Source organism: Bos indicus, chromosome 11 (assembly GCF_029378745.1).
Source record: "Bos indicus isolate NIAB-ARS_2022 breed Sahiwal x Tharparkar chromosome 11, NIAB-ARS_B.indTharparkar_mat_pri_1.0, whole genome shotgun sequence".
NCBI lineage: Eukaryota > Metazoa > Chordata > Mammalia > Artiodactyla > Bovidae > Bos > Bos indicus.
Genome location: NC_091770.1, coordinates 98,120,514 through 98,135,576, shown reverse-complemented (window position 1 = coordinate 98,135,576; position 15,063 = coordinate 98,120,514). Strand labels below are relative to the sequence as shown.

At 52.3% G+C, this 15,063-nt stretch overlaps 1 protein-coding gene across 6 annotated transcripts in view; it reads left to right on the top strand.

Moving 5' to 3' along the window:
- SH2D3C (SH2 domain containing 3C) overlaps nt 1–14,518 on the top strand; it is a 33,081-nt gene extending 18,563 nt beyond the window's left edge. For all 6 annotated transcript variants that reach the window (XM_019970898.2, XM_070799283.1, XM_070799284.1 and 3 more), the window contains 9 exons: nt 2,686–2,814; nt 4,267–4,721; nt 6,242–6,366; nt 7,875–8,410; nt 9,362–9,477; nt 10,456–10,627; nt 11,196–11,307; nt 11,679–11,885; nt 13,877–14,518. In XM_019970898.2, the coding sequence (XP_019826457.1) occupies nt 2,686–2,814; nt 4,267–4,721; nt 6,242–6,366; nt 7,875–8,410; nt 9,362–9,477; nt 10,456–10,627; nt 11,196–11,307; nt 11,679–11,885; nt 13,877–14,052 (2,028 nt within the window). In that variant the 3' untranslated portion in view covers nt 14,053–14,518. The remainder of the gene's footprint in view (nt 1–2,685; nt 2,815–4,266; nt 4,722–6,241; nt 6,367–7,874; nt 8,411–9,361; nt 9,478–10,455; nt 10,628–11,195; nt 11,308–11,678; nt 11,886–13,876) is intronic.
- The last annotated feature ends 545 nt before the right edge of the window (nt 14,519–15,063 follow it).

Sequence of the window (15,063 nt, the reverse complement as noted above, 5' to 3'; positions counted from 1 at the left end):
TGCCCCCCATCCCTCTTGCTGCAGCTGTGGTACTGGGGCAACTTCTCAACTGCATGCTCTTTGTCAAGGAGGAATCTCCCCCATGACTTGCACTCTTCCCTCCCCAGGGTGTGGTGTGGTTTAGGAGAGGGGCCAGGACCTTGAAGACTAGGGAACTCCATGGAGAAGTATAGGAACCTGAGAAGGCCCAAATGTCAGCTCACCCTGGAACTCCCTGCCTTTCTGGGGGATCAGTTTCTACCCTGGGCAGGGGATGTTCAGAATCCCCATCTCCAGGCCCTGCCTTTTCCTGAGCACTCATCTATGTCACCCACTCCCACCATCTGTCCCCAGAGCCTTACAGGCTCCTCACAGCTCAGAATTTTATGAGCCCATCGCCAAGCTGCTCCTGCCACCAGTCTTGCCCACCTTGGAGAGTGTTTCATTGTCTTCCCAAGCTGTCTGCCTAGAATCCTCTCTGACCCACGCCACCCTCTTCCCTGCACCCCATCAATGGTTGTCTAAACACCCTTCCCCCAGTCCCCACCCCAACACTCCACCCTGCCCTGCCATTGCCTGGAACACACTCCAGGCCCTCTCCACACAGCTGATCGAACCTACCCCAATGCTTTAAAAACCCTCTGCAGCTCTGCTGTGGCCTCTGGGTTAATCTCAGCTTCCCAAGGCAGATTCACAGCCCTGCCACGCCTGCCCCTGCCACCCCCCAGCCCTTCTGAAGCTTCTTCCCCCACCCCCAGGGCCTTAGCTCTTTCTACAGGGCCCTGAGTTTGCCACTCTCTTCCCAGAGCTCTTTCTTGCCCACCTGGTTGCCTGTCAGTCCCCACTGTAATCCTTTTGCTTGGCTCATTCAGGTCTTGGTGGAGACATCACCTCTTCAGGGACTCCCTGACCAGATGAGGAGGGACATGCTCATCTCCTCCTGGAGCTCCCTGTGTGTCTCTGAGCATCCAGAAACCCTAGGATTGCTTGTCAGTATCTGCGTAGCTCCCCTAGGGCTGAGGCTGCCTGTACTGATGACCTTGGATTCAGTCCCTGTCCTAGGGACTGTCCTAGAGTGGCATAAGACCTGTCCTAGAGTGGGGGTTCCATCAATGTGGACATAATGGAGTCAGAAATTCAAGATATCTCTGAAGCTGGGAAATGGGGTGTCTTAGGAGCAGTGTAGACTGAGGTAAACTGAGGCAGTAGAAGCAGAGGGATAACAAATGGAGTGGCAGGGTTAGGCTCTGAGAACTGTGAAAGGTCAGAGGAGGCAGGGAGTGGACTGGAAGCCGCTGGACCCTGGTGAGGAGTGGCTCCTGGGGAGAGATTGCCCTTTAGTGACCCCCTTCATCTGTCTTGCTGCCTGGTCAGTTCTGGGCCAGATCTATCCGTCCTGGGCCAGCCATCTTTGGGGCCTGGAGTTGGGGAAAGGGAGCAATGTTACATGTTCTCAGAGTGACAAGCACATCTGTGGGCTGGTTGCAGTGCTTTGAAGTATTGTCTCCTTTCATCCTTGCAACCTGGTGAGGCAGGTTCTGCAATTGTACCCATTTTATAGAGGAAGAAACTGAGGCCCTGGGGATTCATACAACATAGCCAGAATTGGGCAAGGGCTTCCCTGGTGGCTCAGATGATAAAGTGTCTGCCTGCAATGCAGGAGACCCGGGTTTGATTCGGGTCGGGAAGATCCCCTGAGAAGGAAATGGCAATCCACTCCAGCACTTTGCCTGGAAAATCCCATGGACGGAGGAGCCTGATAGGCTACAGTCCATGGGGTTGCAAAGAGTCGGACACAACTGAGTGACTTCACTTTCACTTTCTGTGGTGGGAATGTACCTGGCAGCAGGGACTCCCATCTCCCTGTTCTTAGGCTTCCAACCCCAGGCCACAGCAACCAGGAAACCAGGAATCTCCCCCTTGGGCAGGTGGAAAGGGGGATCCTGGGCATTAGCCCCAGTGAGTGACCTCAGGCTTCCCTGCTGGGCTGGTTGCCCCATCTAGCAGGGATTGCTTGGGATAGCAAGGAAGAAGGGGCTTTGTGAACAGTAAAGGACATCACAGATGCCTTTGGCGGGGGCCTCTGCATCCCTCTTGGTAGCTGCCTCCTCCACCCCGGTATAATTCACTGCCCCAGAATGTATCCTCATCCACACAGCCCTGTTTTTGTCCATGGTTTTACCTGAGTACTTGCTGTCTTATCCGCTTGTAGAAATCCTCCCTCCCCCTACTTCCAGATCAGTTTGGTGTCCTTGGTACAAAATGAATTTCATGAGTGCCATCTCCTCCAGGAAGCCTTCCTAGACCACTCTACCTGGCCTAGACTCCATCTCCCTTTTGAAAGCTACCCAGCTCTTTGCCGCTGTCCAGTACTGTGGTGCTGACTGCAGTCTGCTGAAATACTTGTGTTGCTTTTGCCTCCTGTCTTAGACAAGGAGCTTCTTTGAGGTCAGGCTTGTTTATTTCCCTGTCTACCCTGGCAATAATGCAATGCCTAGCACACAGTAGGCACTTTTTGGTGGATTTAATTGAGATTCCTCTACACCTACTGGGATAGGGACTCATGGGTGAGAACCTTTCTGGCATCTGTGCCTAAGTGTTCCCAGAGTCCCGGGATGGAATGAGTTCACCTGAGGTGGGGGAAGTTGGGAGGGAAGGGGGAAGGGGCTTCAGACTGGATGCCAGCTTTTGCTGTCTTCTGCCTAGTTCTCCAAGGAGAAGTACATCTTAGACTCATCGCCTGAGAAACTGCACAAGGAGTTAGAGGAAGAGCTCAAACTCAGCAGCACAGATCTCCGCAGCCATGCCTGGTACCACGGCCGCATCCCACGTGAGGTGAGTGGGCCCTGAGCTGGGACCCCAGCCCTAGACCCTTCCCCCCACCGCCTTGGCCAGTCCCAGACCAGAAAAGCTCCAACTATCGTTCGGTGGGTTCAATCAGAGTAGACTGGGATGAGGTCTAGCTCTGCCATTTAACTGACTGTGTGACCTTGAACAAGTCTCTTTACCTCTCTGAGCCCCAATTTCCTTACCTATAACATTGAGGATATGGGGCTTCTCTGGTGGTCCAGTGGTTTAGACTCTGTGCTTCCACTGCAGGGGCCACAGGTTTGATCCCTGGTCAGGGAACTAAGATCCCACATGCTGCAAGGTGTGGGCTAAATTAATTAATTAATTAAGTGAGGGCTAATAATAGTACCTATTGTAAAGGTTGGTTGTGAGAATTCCCAGGTGGCTCTATTGGTAAAGAACTCTCCTGCCAATGCAGGAGGCATAAGAGATGCAGGTTTGATTCCTGAGTCGGGAAAATCCCCTGGAGGAGGGCATGGTAACCCACTCTAGTTTTCTTGCCTGGAGAATCCCAAACGCAGAGGAGCCTAGTGGGCTATGGTCCCTAGGGTCACAAAGAGTCAGACACGACTAAAGTAACTCAGCACGTGAGAATTAAATGAGTTAATTCATGTGAGGTGCTTAACATGATGTCTGATATGCAGTGAGCTCAATGAACATTGTCCTTTATGGTGGTAGTGGTGGTGATTACTATTAACACTAATATTTTTAGTTACTGTTATAGGTCTATACATCCGCCTCTTATGTGTTTGGTTAGTGAATATCAGCACTTCAGTGATTCAGTTTTGATAAGGTTGACTTTCTGGGCTGAGGCATAGGCTTGGGCTAACGGTCACCTGTTCTTCCATTTTTTATGCTTGCTATAAATCTTTGTCAATTATCAACTCTGCCAGCTCCTGTGCTGGGCACCAAGGATGCAGAGATAAAATAGGTGGTGACTTCCCTCGACAGCTGGTAGTCCAGGGTAGGGGTCGACAGGCAGGCAGTCAGAACCCAGTGGGAGAAGCTCAAAAATGGATTGCCAGGCAGGGGGTGTGGGCTGCCCCAAGGAAGGGGTGCTGAGGAGACAGGCCATTGTGGAAGGGATAGTTCACCAGGTGAGCAGGAATGGGAGGATATTCAGCCCAGAGACATGCCAGAGCCCTGGCTGTTTGGAGGAAGAAGGATGGGGAATTCACTGTGCCCAGTGAGATCCCTGAGAAGGAGTAGGTCTGAGACCTGAGTTTCAGATCTTGGGGACTCCCTTTCCAGAGTGCGATGTCCCTCCATGTCTGAGCCTCTGTGCTCAGACCCATGGCTTCTGGCTGAGATGCACCCTCTGAATCTGGGTCGTTGGGTCCCCCTCCCAAGCTTCAGCTGTCTCTGTTGACTGTGTGCCCCAGACCCAGGGTCTGGCCCTCTCCTGCCCCGCTCCAGCCTGACCCTTGCCTCTTCCAGGTCTCGGAGACCCTAGTGCAGCGCAATGGTGACTTCCTTATCCGGGACTCGCTCACCAGCCTGGGTGACTATGTGCTCACGTGCCGCTGGCGCAACCAGGCCTTGCACTTCAAGATCAACAAGGTGGTGGTGAAGGCGGGTGAGAGCTACACCCACATCCAATACCTGTTCGAGCAGGAGAGCTTCGACCACGTGCCGGCCCTGGTGCGGTACCATGTGGGCAGCCGCAAGGCTGTGTCGGAGCAGAGCGGTGCCATCATCTACTGCCCGGTCAACCGTACCTTCCCACTGCGCTACCTGGAGGCCTGCTATGGCCTGGGCCAGGGCGGGGGCAAGGCTGCCAGCCCTGCCAGCCCCTCGGGCCCCAAGGGCAGCCACATGAAGCGGCGGAGCGTCACCATGACCGATGGGCTTACTGCTGACAAGGTCACCCGCAGTGATGGCTGCCCCACCAGGTGAGTGAGAACCCACATTTGGCCTCAGTCTTCCCATCTGTCAAGTGGGAGTGTCAGTAATGTGAGTGCTGGTGGGAAAAGGAGAGGCCCAGTCACACTGGTCTGGGGTAAAATGACTGCCCTGGAGCTTCAGTGTGTGCAGAACAAGAGGAGGAAGCTCCCGCCATGCTGAGTGGGGTGTGGAGCCCAGTCCCAGTCTCAGCTCTGCTACAACTAGCTGTGCGCCCTTGGCCCTGACCTTCCTCCTCTCTTGCCTCCACGTGCCGACCTATAAAGAGCCCTCACTCAGAAAGCTCCCTCGGGTCTGGAGGAGCCCTGGGTGCTGTCCTGTCCCAGGCAAGGACCTGATCCCTATTGCTAATGCTACCCCACCTCACCCCACCTGACTAGGCCCAGGTGGGCATCAGAACAGAGCATTTTGCAAACCATCGCACAGGGAGTGGAATGTTTTCAGCGACATTTTTGATGACACCCAGATGTCTGGGGCTTGGTGACACTGGGCCCTGATCCGAGGACAAGCCACAGCTGCAAATCATTCCTGAAGCCCTACTGTGCACCCGGCCCTCTCCTGATGCTGTTCTCAACCTCACTGATTCCCACGTCCCCTGGGAGGTGGCTTCTGTCCATTCTGCCACTTTGTAGATGAGAACTAGGCTTGAAGAGGGGTAGCTGCTTGCTAGAGAGTCGTAGGACCAAGATTCAGACCCAGGTCCACAACTCCAAAGTCTGTGCCCCTAGTTTCTATGGCTTCCCTGGCTGTTTGCAGCAAGACATGCCATCTTTTGGGGCTTCCCAAGTGGTGCTAGGGGTAAAGAACCCGCCTGCCAATGCAGGAGACAAGAGATGCAGGTTCGATCCCTGGGTCAGGAAGATCCCCTGGAGTAAGAAATGGCAACCCACTCCAGTATTCTTGCCTGGAGAATCCCATGGACAGAGAAATCTGGTGGGCTACATTCCATAGGGTTGCAAAGAGTCAGTTACGAATGAAGTGACTTAGCACTCACGTGCTTGCTTCAGCACTTCGATAGGTCCCATTTCCCTGGACCTGGACTGCGTGCTGTCAGCCAAGGAACTGCTGGTTGGATACCCTGTGGGGAGTAACCACTTGGCCTGTGGTTTGGAACCAGTGATTAAAACAGTGCCAGGATCTACAGGCCATGTGTGCCCAAGGCATCCTGAGTAATAGTGTGGGATCAGTGAGGAGAGGCCAGGACCTTGGGTTTGGCTCCCTTGGCCTGGCCATCTTTCTTGCTAGCCTCTCTCCCCAGACCATTCTTCAAGTTGGGGGCAAGGTTCCCAGGGAAGAGAACAGTTGTGCAGGTCGTGGACTGAACAAGCCCTTCCTCCTCTGGGCTTCAGTTTTTGTACCTGCCAGGTGGGAGGTTGGACGTGATCATTTCTAAGCCTTTTCTGCCTCTGAAGTTCAGCAGATCTAGGATAGAGGCAGAGGTGGGTGTCCTAATGCTAGCTGAGGACCCTGACCTCTGGGCTCCTTGCTCATGAAGGTGTCTGCTCCACAGCACATCACTGCCCCACCCCCGGGAATCCATCCGCAACTGTGCACTCAGCATGGACCAGATCCAAGACCTGCACTCGCCCATGTCCCCTATCTCCGAGAGCCCCAGCTCCCCTGCCTATAGTACCGGTATGGCCAGTGGAGGGGGGCGCGTGGGGGTCTGGTGGGGGTGGCCTCGTGTGCCCATGTGTGCACTGTCTGACGATTTCTGTTACAGTGTTTGATCATGTGTGCCTCTTCCTCTTATCTGAGAGACATGCCCTGCAACAGTGGATACTAAAACTATCCATGTTGACATGCAAAACATAGCCGTGGCTGGTTCATTCTGCAACAATTCACTGAGTCCCTATTGGATACCAGGCACTGTGGATGTGGTTTCCATGCATTCTCTTGAATGCTACTGAATCTGGGCTTCAATGCTGTGAAGTTTGTGCAGTCAGCAACACTCAGTCCCCATTGGTCAAGAGCCTCCGCGTGTGAGGAGCCACTTGACCAGGCCCTGTTATTGGCTGGGATTTAATGTATCCCTGATTCCAAATGGTGGGATCCAACTGGACTGGTCAAGCTTGCTTTATTCATTTATTTTTTCTTTTAAATAGATCTTTTCAGAGAAGTTCTACATTCCCAGCAATATTGAGCAGAAAGCACAGAGCACTGTGCATTTTTTTTTAATATAAAGAAGATTTCTACTGTAGAAACATGCCACTAGCTCATTTCTGGAAGAAAAAAAAATAATGTTTTCAGCAGGCCATACCACATATTGTCCACATGGCAGGCAAAGCGTGCAGAGGGGCAGCCCAGGGGAACTTTGCTGGGAAATGCCCTGTTGCCATGTAGTTGTCAATATGGGTTGTCACAAATTCTTCTCTAACCACGGGCCTGCCAGCTTGTCATAACTGCCAACTTGCCTTCCAAACAACACCCCTGAGTGTAAATGTTAAGACGCTTTGCCACAAATTATTTATTGGACAACTTCTAAGCAACATGGCACAGGGAAGTACCCAGGAGTGAGGACTCGACACCTGGTTTTGAATCCCAGCTCTACCCTTTGCTGGTTGGGTGACCTTAGGCAGGTCAGCTGGCTTCTCTGAGTCTCACTTTTCTCATCTGAAGAATGAGGATCATAAAAGTACTCATGCTCAGGATGTTGAGAGGGTTAAACAGATTAAGGGGCAGCGAAGGATCTCGCAGGCAGTTAGAACTCAATAAACATCACCTCTAATTTTGGATGATGGTTTTACTGTTTTGACCGGTGTAGCTACAGCATGTCACCAGCTCCCAGAACACGTCCTCAATAAATCCTTATTATTAATTCATTGAGAAATGATTCCACACAGTGAACTCCAGCAAGTGCTTAGCTTCTCTGAATCACAGAAAGCTCCTTCAAGTAGCTCAGTGGTTCCCCAAGGCTGCAGCAGCCTTAGGATAAGAAAGTCTGACCCCTGGGGTCCAGGGAATTTGAGAATATCACTGAGGGCTGGTCAATGTGCCAGTGTCAGCTGGGCCTGGCCTGGGTACAGGGAGGTGGGATATCACCCCTGTAGGGTGGGTGGAGCTTGTCCTCTGGGAAAGCAGTGGGGGAACCACACTGGCTAGGGAGTCATGGTAACTAGTTGTCTCTCTTTATTTCCCTGCAGTGACCCGTGTCCACGCCGCCCCTGCCGCCCCCTCAGCCACAGCACTGCCCGCCTCCCCTGTCACGCGCCGCTCCAGCGAACCCCAGCTGTGTCCCGGAAGTGCTCCAAAGCCCCACGGGGAGTCGGACAAGGGCCCTTACTCCAGCCCCTCCCACACCCTCTGCAAGGCCTCCCCATCACCGTCGCTCAGCAGCTACAGTGACCCAGACTCTGGCCATTACTGCCAGCTCCAGCCTCCTGTCCGTGGCAGCCGAGAGTGGGCAGCAGCTGAAGCCTCCGGCCGCCAGGCCAGGAGCTATGGGGAGAAGCTTAAGGAACTGTCAGAAAACGGGGCCCCCGAAGGGGACTGGGGCAGAACCTTCACAGTCCCTGTTGTGGAAGCCACCTCTTCCTTTAACCCGGCTACCTTCCAGTCACTGTTGATCCCCAAGGATAACCGGCCACTGGAGGTGGGCCTCCTGCGTAAGGTCAAGGAGCTGCTGGCAGAGGTCGACGCCCGGACACTGGCCCGGCACGTTACCAAGGTTGACTGCCTGGTAGGTGCTGGGTGCACACTGGGGCAGGGGTATACCTTTATCCTCTAGCTTTGGGACAGGGGTTAGGGTGGTGAGGAACTGGCCCCCACATCCCCAAGTAGAGTGAGTGGTCCTGGATTCTGACTTCATGGCTGCCCTTTACTTGCTGTGTGACTCTGACTAATCACTTTACCTCTCTGGGCTCCCATTTTCTCCTTGAAAAAAAAAAAAGCAAAAGCTGAGATACTCTTGCTTCCTCCAGATGTCAGTTTGGCACTGGAACCGAGGAGTCCTGAAAACTAGTGGTGTCTGGCTCCCTGGGACATTTTTTGAGCCCGGTGAGAGTTGGTCTGGCCGGTCCAGGGACTATAAGAGGCCAGACTCCCTACCCCCACCCCCCTAGTGGACAAAACTCATTGTCTAGGTCCATACATTGTTAATGCCTGGGCCTTTGCTTTGAATGAATCCTGCCCATCTAAGGACCCTAACTTGATCTATGCCTCAGTTTCTCCCTCTGAAGTTTGGGGTGTGTGTGTGTGTGTGTGTTGGGGAGGGGAACACTGATTATTTGGTCACACTTGTCTCTGAGCTCAAAAAGAAAGAAAAGAAACAGCGCTGAGATGCGGCGTTGTGAAGAGTACTAGGCATGAAGGAAGAAGCCCTGGGTTCTAGGTCCAGTGTGTGACCTAGGACAAGCCCTTTCCCTCCCTGGACCTTATTTCTTCTGAAATAAGAGTGTCCTGGGCACCTCTGGCACATGTCAGACCCCATTGGGCATTTTTCCATTTATCCTGCGTTTCATAGATGGGGAGAGTGAAACTCATTTGCTCCATGTCAGAGGGTTAGTCATAAACCTGGAATTCAGAGCCGGCTTCCCAGCCAGGCTGCCCTGCTAGATAAAGCTCTCTGACTCCCAGATGGCTTGGGCTAGCCCCGACAGGAAATTAATCAGCCCTCTGGGCGTCCTTGTAGGTTGCTAGGATACTGGGCGTTACCAAGGAGATGCAGACCCTAATGGGAGTCCGCTGGGGCATGGAGCTGCTCACTCTCCCCCATGGCCGGCAGCTACGACTAGACCTGCTGGAAAGGTAAGGCCCGCGCACACGGGAGTCACCGGGAACCAACCCCCTGGACTACCTCGCTGCTCTTCACTGTGGCCGGTTGGCCAATCGCAGTCTCTCACCCCGGCTCCCAGATCATAGCCACGCCCTCTATCCCATTGACCAATTGTTCCTGATATCCAGTTCATTCAGTCAGTTCAGTCGCTCAGTCGTATCCAACACTTTGCAACCCCAAGGACTGCAGCCCGCCAGGCCTCCCCATCCATCATCAACTCCTGGAGTTTACTCAAAGTCATGCCCATTGAGTCGGTGATGCCATCCAACTATCTCATCCTCTGTCGTCGCCTTCTCCTCCCGCCTTCAATCTTTCCCAGCATCAGGGTCTTTTCGAATGAGTCAGTTCTTCGCATCAGGGGGCCAAAGTATTGGAGTTTCAGCTTCAGCATCAGTTCTTCCAATGAAAATTCAGGACTGATCTCCTTTAGGATGGACTGGTTGGATCTCCTTGTAGTCCAAGGGACTCTCAAGAGTCTTCTCCAACACCACAGTTCAAAAGCATCAATTCTTGGGTGCTCAGCTTTCTTTATCCAGTTCCAAGTAATCCTGGTTTTTCAAAGACTGAGTCCTTTATCTCCGAATTCACTTTCTGTATTCTCTTGACTGACCACAATCTGTGAGCCTTGGCCCGCCCATCAGCTCCGGCTTCTCTTCTTTCTTTTCTTAGAACAGATCTGTCGGATGATTTCTGATGATTTCCTCTGATCGGTCCCACGGTCCTCAGCCTGGCGCTCACGGGTGTCTGGCCCCGCCCCCTGACTTATACTGACCAATCAGAACCCCTTAACTTTGCTTTATCCCCGCCCACACTTTGGCCGCACCCCCTAATCTCATTGACTCTTTACAACCTCTCACTTTTGGCTCTATCCTCCACCCCTCGGCGCCCAACCACAGGGACCCCAACCCTAGATCCCTGGCCCCGCCCCTCTGACCCGGCCGCTCCAACAGGTTCCACACCATGTCCATCATGCTGGCCATGGACATCCTGGGCTGCACGGGCTCCGCTGAGGAGCGGGCAGCGCTCCTGCACAAGACCATCCAGCTGGCAGCCGAGCTTCGAGGGACCATGGGCAACATGTTCAGCTTCGCTGCGGTCATGGGTGCCCTGGATATGGCCCAGGTACTGAGGGGCCCACGTAGCACTGGACATAAGCTAGTCTCTGTTGCGAGGAGCCCTGATACGTGTCCCTTTGGGACGGCTGTCTATTGAATCAGGAAGAACTTGAGGACCTTTTAGGCAGCATTGGTGACAGAGTAACTGGGAGAACTGAGTCCTTTTGGTGCTGACCTGCTTCCAGACAAAGTCTTTCCCTTTCCCTGCTCTCCGTTTCTCCACCTGTAAAATGATTGAGGAACTTTATAAGAGTTGAAAGAATAAATATAAGTGGCTAGCTTTAGCAGGCACTATGCGCAAGGTACATTGAGTACTTAGAAACTGATTCCTTAAAGCAATCTCATGAGGAGAGTGCCTTTATTGTCCTCTCTGAGCCTTAGTTCCCTCATATGTAAAATGGGTTGTTGCGAGGACTTATGGGGACCTGTGAAAAGCCATCAGCCCTGTCCCTGAGACCTGAATGGTGATTATACTAATAATTACTATCCCACATCTGGGTGTCAGCTCAGCATACTGGCCTGTGGCCCCAGCAGGCCCCTTCCCTGGCTAGTCGCTCATAGCCTGATCTCCCTAGATTGCCCGGCTGGAACAGACATGGGTGACCCTGAGGCAGCGACACACAGAGGGTGCCATCCTCTATGAGAAGACGCTCAAGCCATTCCTCAAGAGCCTCAATGAGGGCAAAGGTACCTCCCCCATCTTGCTGTGTGGCCTCGGACGGGTTCCAGCCCTCTCTGGGCTGGCCCAGACTCTCCCAGTAGGGAGGATGTTGAGGGCTTGACTGAGCTCTGTGCAGGCCATTCTTGCGCTCACTTTCTGCACCTGGCAAGTGTGTATGCCATGTCCAGGTCCAGCCTCAGCCCCTGGGCTGGGCCAAGGTGCAGTGGGTTCAACTGGAGGAATCCAAAGGGCGGGGTTTGTCTCATGAGTCAGAATCCTGGGGGCTCTTGCTGGGACCTCAGGCAGGGCCCTTCCCCTAACACATCCTTGGTTTCTGGACCTTGGTGGACGGTGGGTTCCTCTGAGACCTCTAAACGCCATGCCTCCCTCCCTGCAGAAGGCCCGCCGCTGAGCAACACCACATTTCCTCACATCCTGCCGCTCATCACTCTGCTGGAATGTGACTCGGCCCCCGCCGAGGGCCCTGAGCCCTGGGGCAGCACGGAGCATGGCGTGGAGGTGGTGCTGGCCCACCTGGAGGCTGCCCGCACGGTGGCACACCATGGCGGCCTGTATCATACCAATGCTGAAGTCAAGCTGCAGGGTGAGTCACTGGTTGCGTCTGGGGGGCAAGCCACTGCTGATCCTGCAGCCTGGGCCTCCCTCCGCATAACTGGCTCTCCCTTCTTCTCCAAATATCCCTTCAGATTTCTCCATCCCTGTTTGCTGCCCCGTCTCCTTGACTTTTTTTTTTTAATTGTAGAATAATTGCTTTACAATGTTGTATTGGTTTCTGCCTTACAGCAATATAAATCAGCCATAAGTATACATTTGTCCCTTCCCTCTTGAACCTCCCTCCCCATCTCAGCCCACCTCTCTAGGTTGTCGCAGAGCACTGGTTGAGCTCCCTGTGCTATACAACAACTTCCCACTAGCTCTCTATTTTACATATGATAATGTATATGTGTCAGTGCTACTTTCTCAATTCGTCCCACCCCTCCCTGACTTCTTTTTCTCACCCCTTTTCTTCACTCATTCAGCAGTTTGACAAGTAATTGTTAGTGGCAGGCACCAGGTCAGCTTGGGGGACATAGAGATGATTCAAAGAGCACAGTAGCTGTGTATCTTAGCTTCTCTGAGCCTCCGCTTTCTCATCTGTGAAGTGGGCATCCTGACAAGCCCACTTTACAAGGCTGTTTACAAAGCAATAGGCCTGGGGCCCCGGGTCTGAGGCAGACTCACCCTGTCTTCAGGGAGCTCTCAGTTTAATCAGAAAATAGAATGCCTTCTCACAGAAGAAGCAGAGATAATGGCTTCAGACAAGCTACCTGTTACTTCTTTAGGCAATATTTAAGTCACAAAAGTTCACTGTAGACAAACTGGAAATAACAGCTGAACAAAACCCAAATAAACAAATCGCCAACACTTACCTGGTGATTGGTAAATGTCGTTTTGGTATATGTCTTTCTTATCTTTCTTCAGAAAGAAAAAAACAAAACAAAAATTTGTTTATGTTTACTTACAGAATGTATATATATTTCTTATGACAAATTTTGGAGCTTACAGAAAAATACAAAAAAGAAAAGAATCACCCAGTATCTTACCCCAAGTTAGCAGTGATATTTTATCTTCTAGTTATTTTATTGTTTTTTAATATTTATTTTTATTGATTGATTTATTTGGCCACACCAGGTCTTAGTCAAGGCACGCAGGATCTTTCATCTGCACTGTAGATTGTGGGATATTTAGTTGCAGCATTTGGAATCTTCTAGTAGTGCCATGTGGGATCTAGTTCCCTGACCAAGGACTGAACCCAGGCCCTCTGCATCGAGAGTGTGGAGTCTTATCCATTGGACCACCAGGGAAGTCCCTCTAGTCATTTTAAAATTATGTATTGCAGGGACTTCCCTAGTAGTCCAATAGTTAAGAATCCACCTTCCAATGCAGGGGATGCAGGTTCGATCCCTGGTCAAGGAACTAAAATCCCACATCCCTCAGGGCAACTAAACCCACAAACCACAACTACTAAGCCTGTGTGCTGCAGTGAAAGAACCCACATGCTGCAACTAAGAAATATTTTTTTTTTTAATTATTGAAAGTGAAAAGTGAAAGTTGCTCAGTCGTATCCGACTCTTTGCGACCCCATGGACTATATAGTCCATGGAATTCTCTAGGCCAGAATACTGGAGTAGGTAGCCTTTCCCTTCTCCAGGGGATCTTCCCAACTCAGGGATCAAACCCAGGTCTCCTGCATTGCAGGTGGATTCTTTACCAGCTGAGTCACAAGGGAAGCCCAAGAATACTGGAGTGGGTAGCCTATCCCTTCTCCAGTGGATCTTCCGGACACAGGAATCCAACCAGGGTCTCCTGCGTTGCAGGTGGATTCTTTACCAACTGAACTATCAAGGAACAGTAGGACAAAGACCAGGTGTTAAACTGCTTGGTTATGTTCATCCACAAACCATGTGGGATTCCTGGCAGAGGTGGGGGAAGGTCCCTTGGAATGGGGCCCTGAGGGATGTGGTGGCTCCAAGTAGGAGCCCCAGCTTCCCTAGCTGGATGGTGGTCCCCTGACCCCTATGCCCCTCCCTGCAGGTTTCCAGGCCCGGCCGGAGCTCCTCGAGGTGTTCAGCACCGAGTTCCAGATGCGCCTCCTATGGGGCAGCCAGGGCGCCAGCAGCAGCCAGGCCCGACGCTATGAGAAGTTCGACAAGGTCCTCACTGCCCTCTCCCACAAACTGGAGCCTGCCATCCGCTCCAGTGAGCTGTGACCCCCACGGACCCTTCCCCTCTGCAGCTACGGGCAGCAACGGGAACAGAAGGGCACAGACCTTGCCCCAGAGCACCCCAGGGACACTGTGATCAGCCTGAGAATATTCCAGGTTCAACTCCAGGATCTCCTGTGCATCTCCAGGGTCTATGCAGACTCTGGGCTCCGTCCTACCTGCTCCACACTCACCAGGCTTCTCTTCAGGAAGAACTGGAACCCCTGTTTCTCCCTCCAGTTTCTGCTTCTCCCCTTCCTGCTGAGGGTGCCCTGTGTTTGAGCCACAGGAGGCTTCTTATACCGCCTCACTCTTCTCCGGGCATCTCTTCCCCCCCACCCCCACCCCCCCAGCCCACAATCCAAGCCTGACACCAAGGCCTCCCTCTGGCTGTAAATATATCTGTCTGTTCTGTAAATATATGTATAGAAACCATGTTCTTTCTTTCATAGAATAAACTTTTATGACTCTTTTTTTTTTTTCCTGTCTCTCAGGGGGCTTTGGGGTGGAAGTGTCTTTTCTCAGGTGAAAGGTGGAAACAATTCATTCAACAAATACTCATTTTGCACTTGACACATTTCTAGATTGTACCAGGAGCCAGAGTTACAGCCAATACTAAAACCCAACCCCTGTCCTAGAGTCTTAACCACTTGGACCACCAGGGAAGTTCCATAATGGGTTTTCAGTGATCATTTATTCATCACTTTGTGAGCCGAAACACTCCATGTGCCTGTACATCATGGCATATCACCATTCCTCACAGGCCAGAGGGTGATAAATAGCTAATTCCCACCCATAGGAGAACTACTGACTTGCACCCATTCCTTCTCCATTCCCTGCCTCCAGAACCCGAATGTACAGTCCAGTATCCCAGATGTTTGGGGGTGGAAGGGCTTTATGAAATCTAAGATTCCAGCTTCCTTCAGGAAAACAGAACTGGAGGAAGAAGGGACTTTCCCTGAGTCATGGCAGCAGAATTAGGAAGGCTGGAACGGGGGCATCCTGACTCAGAGTTCT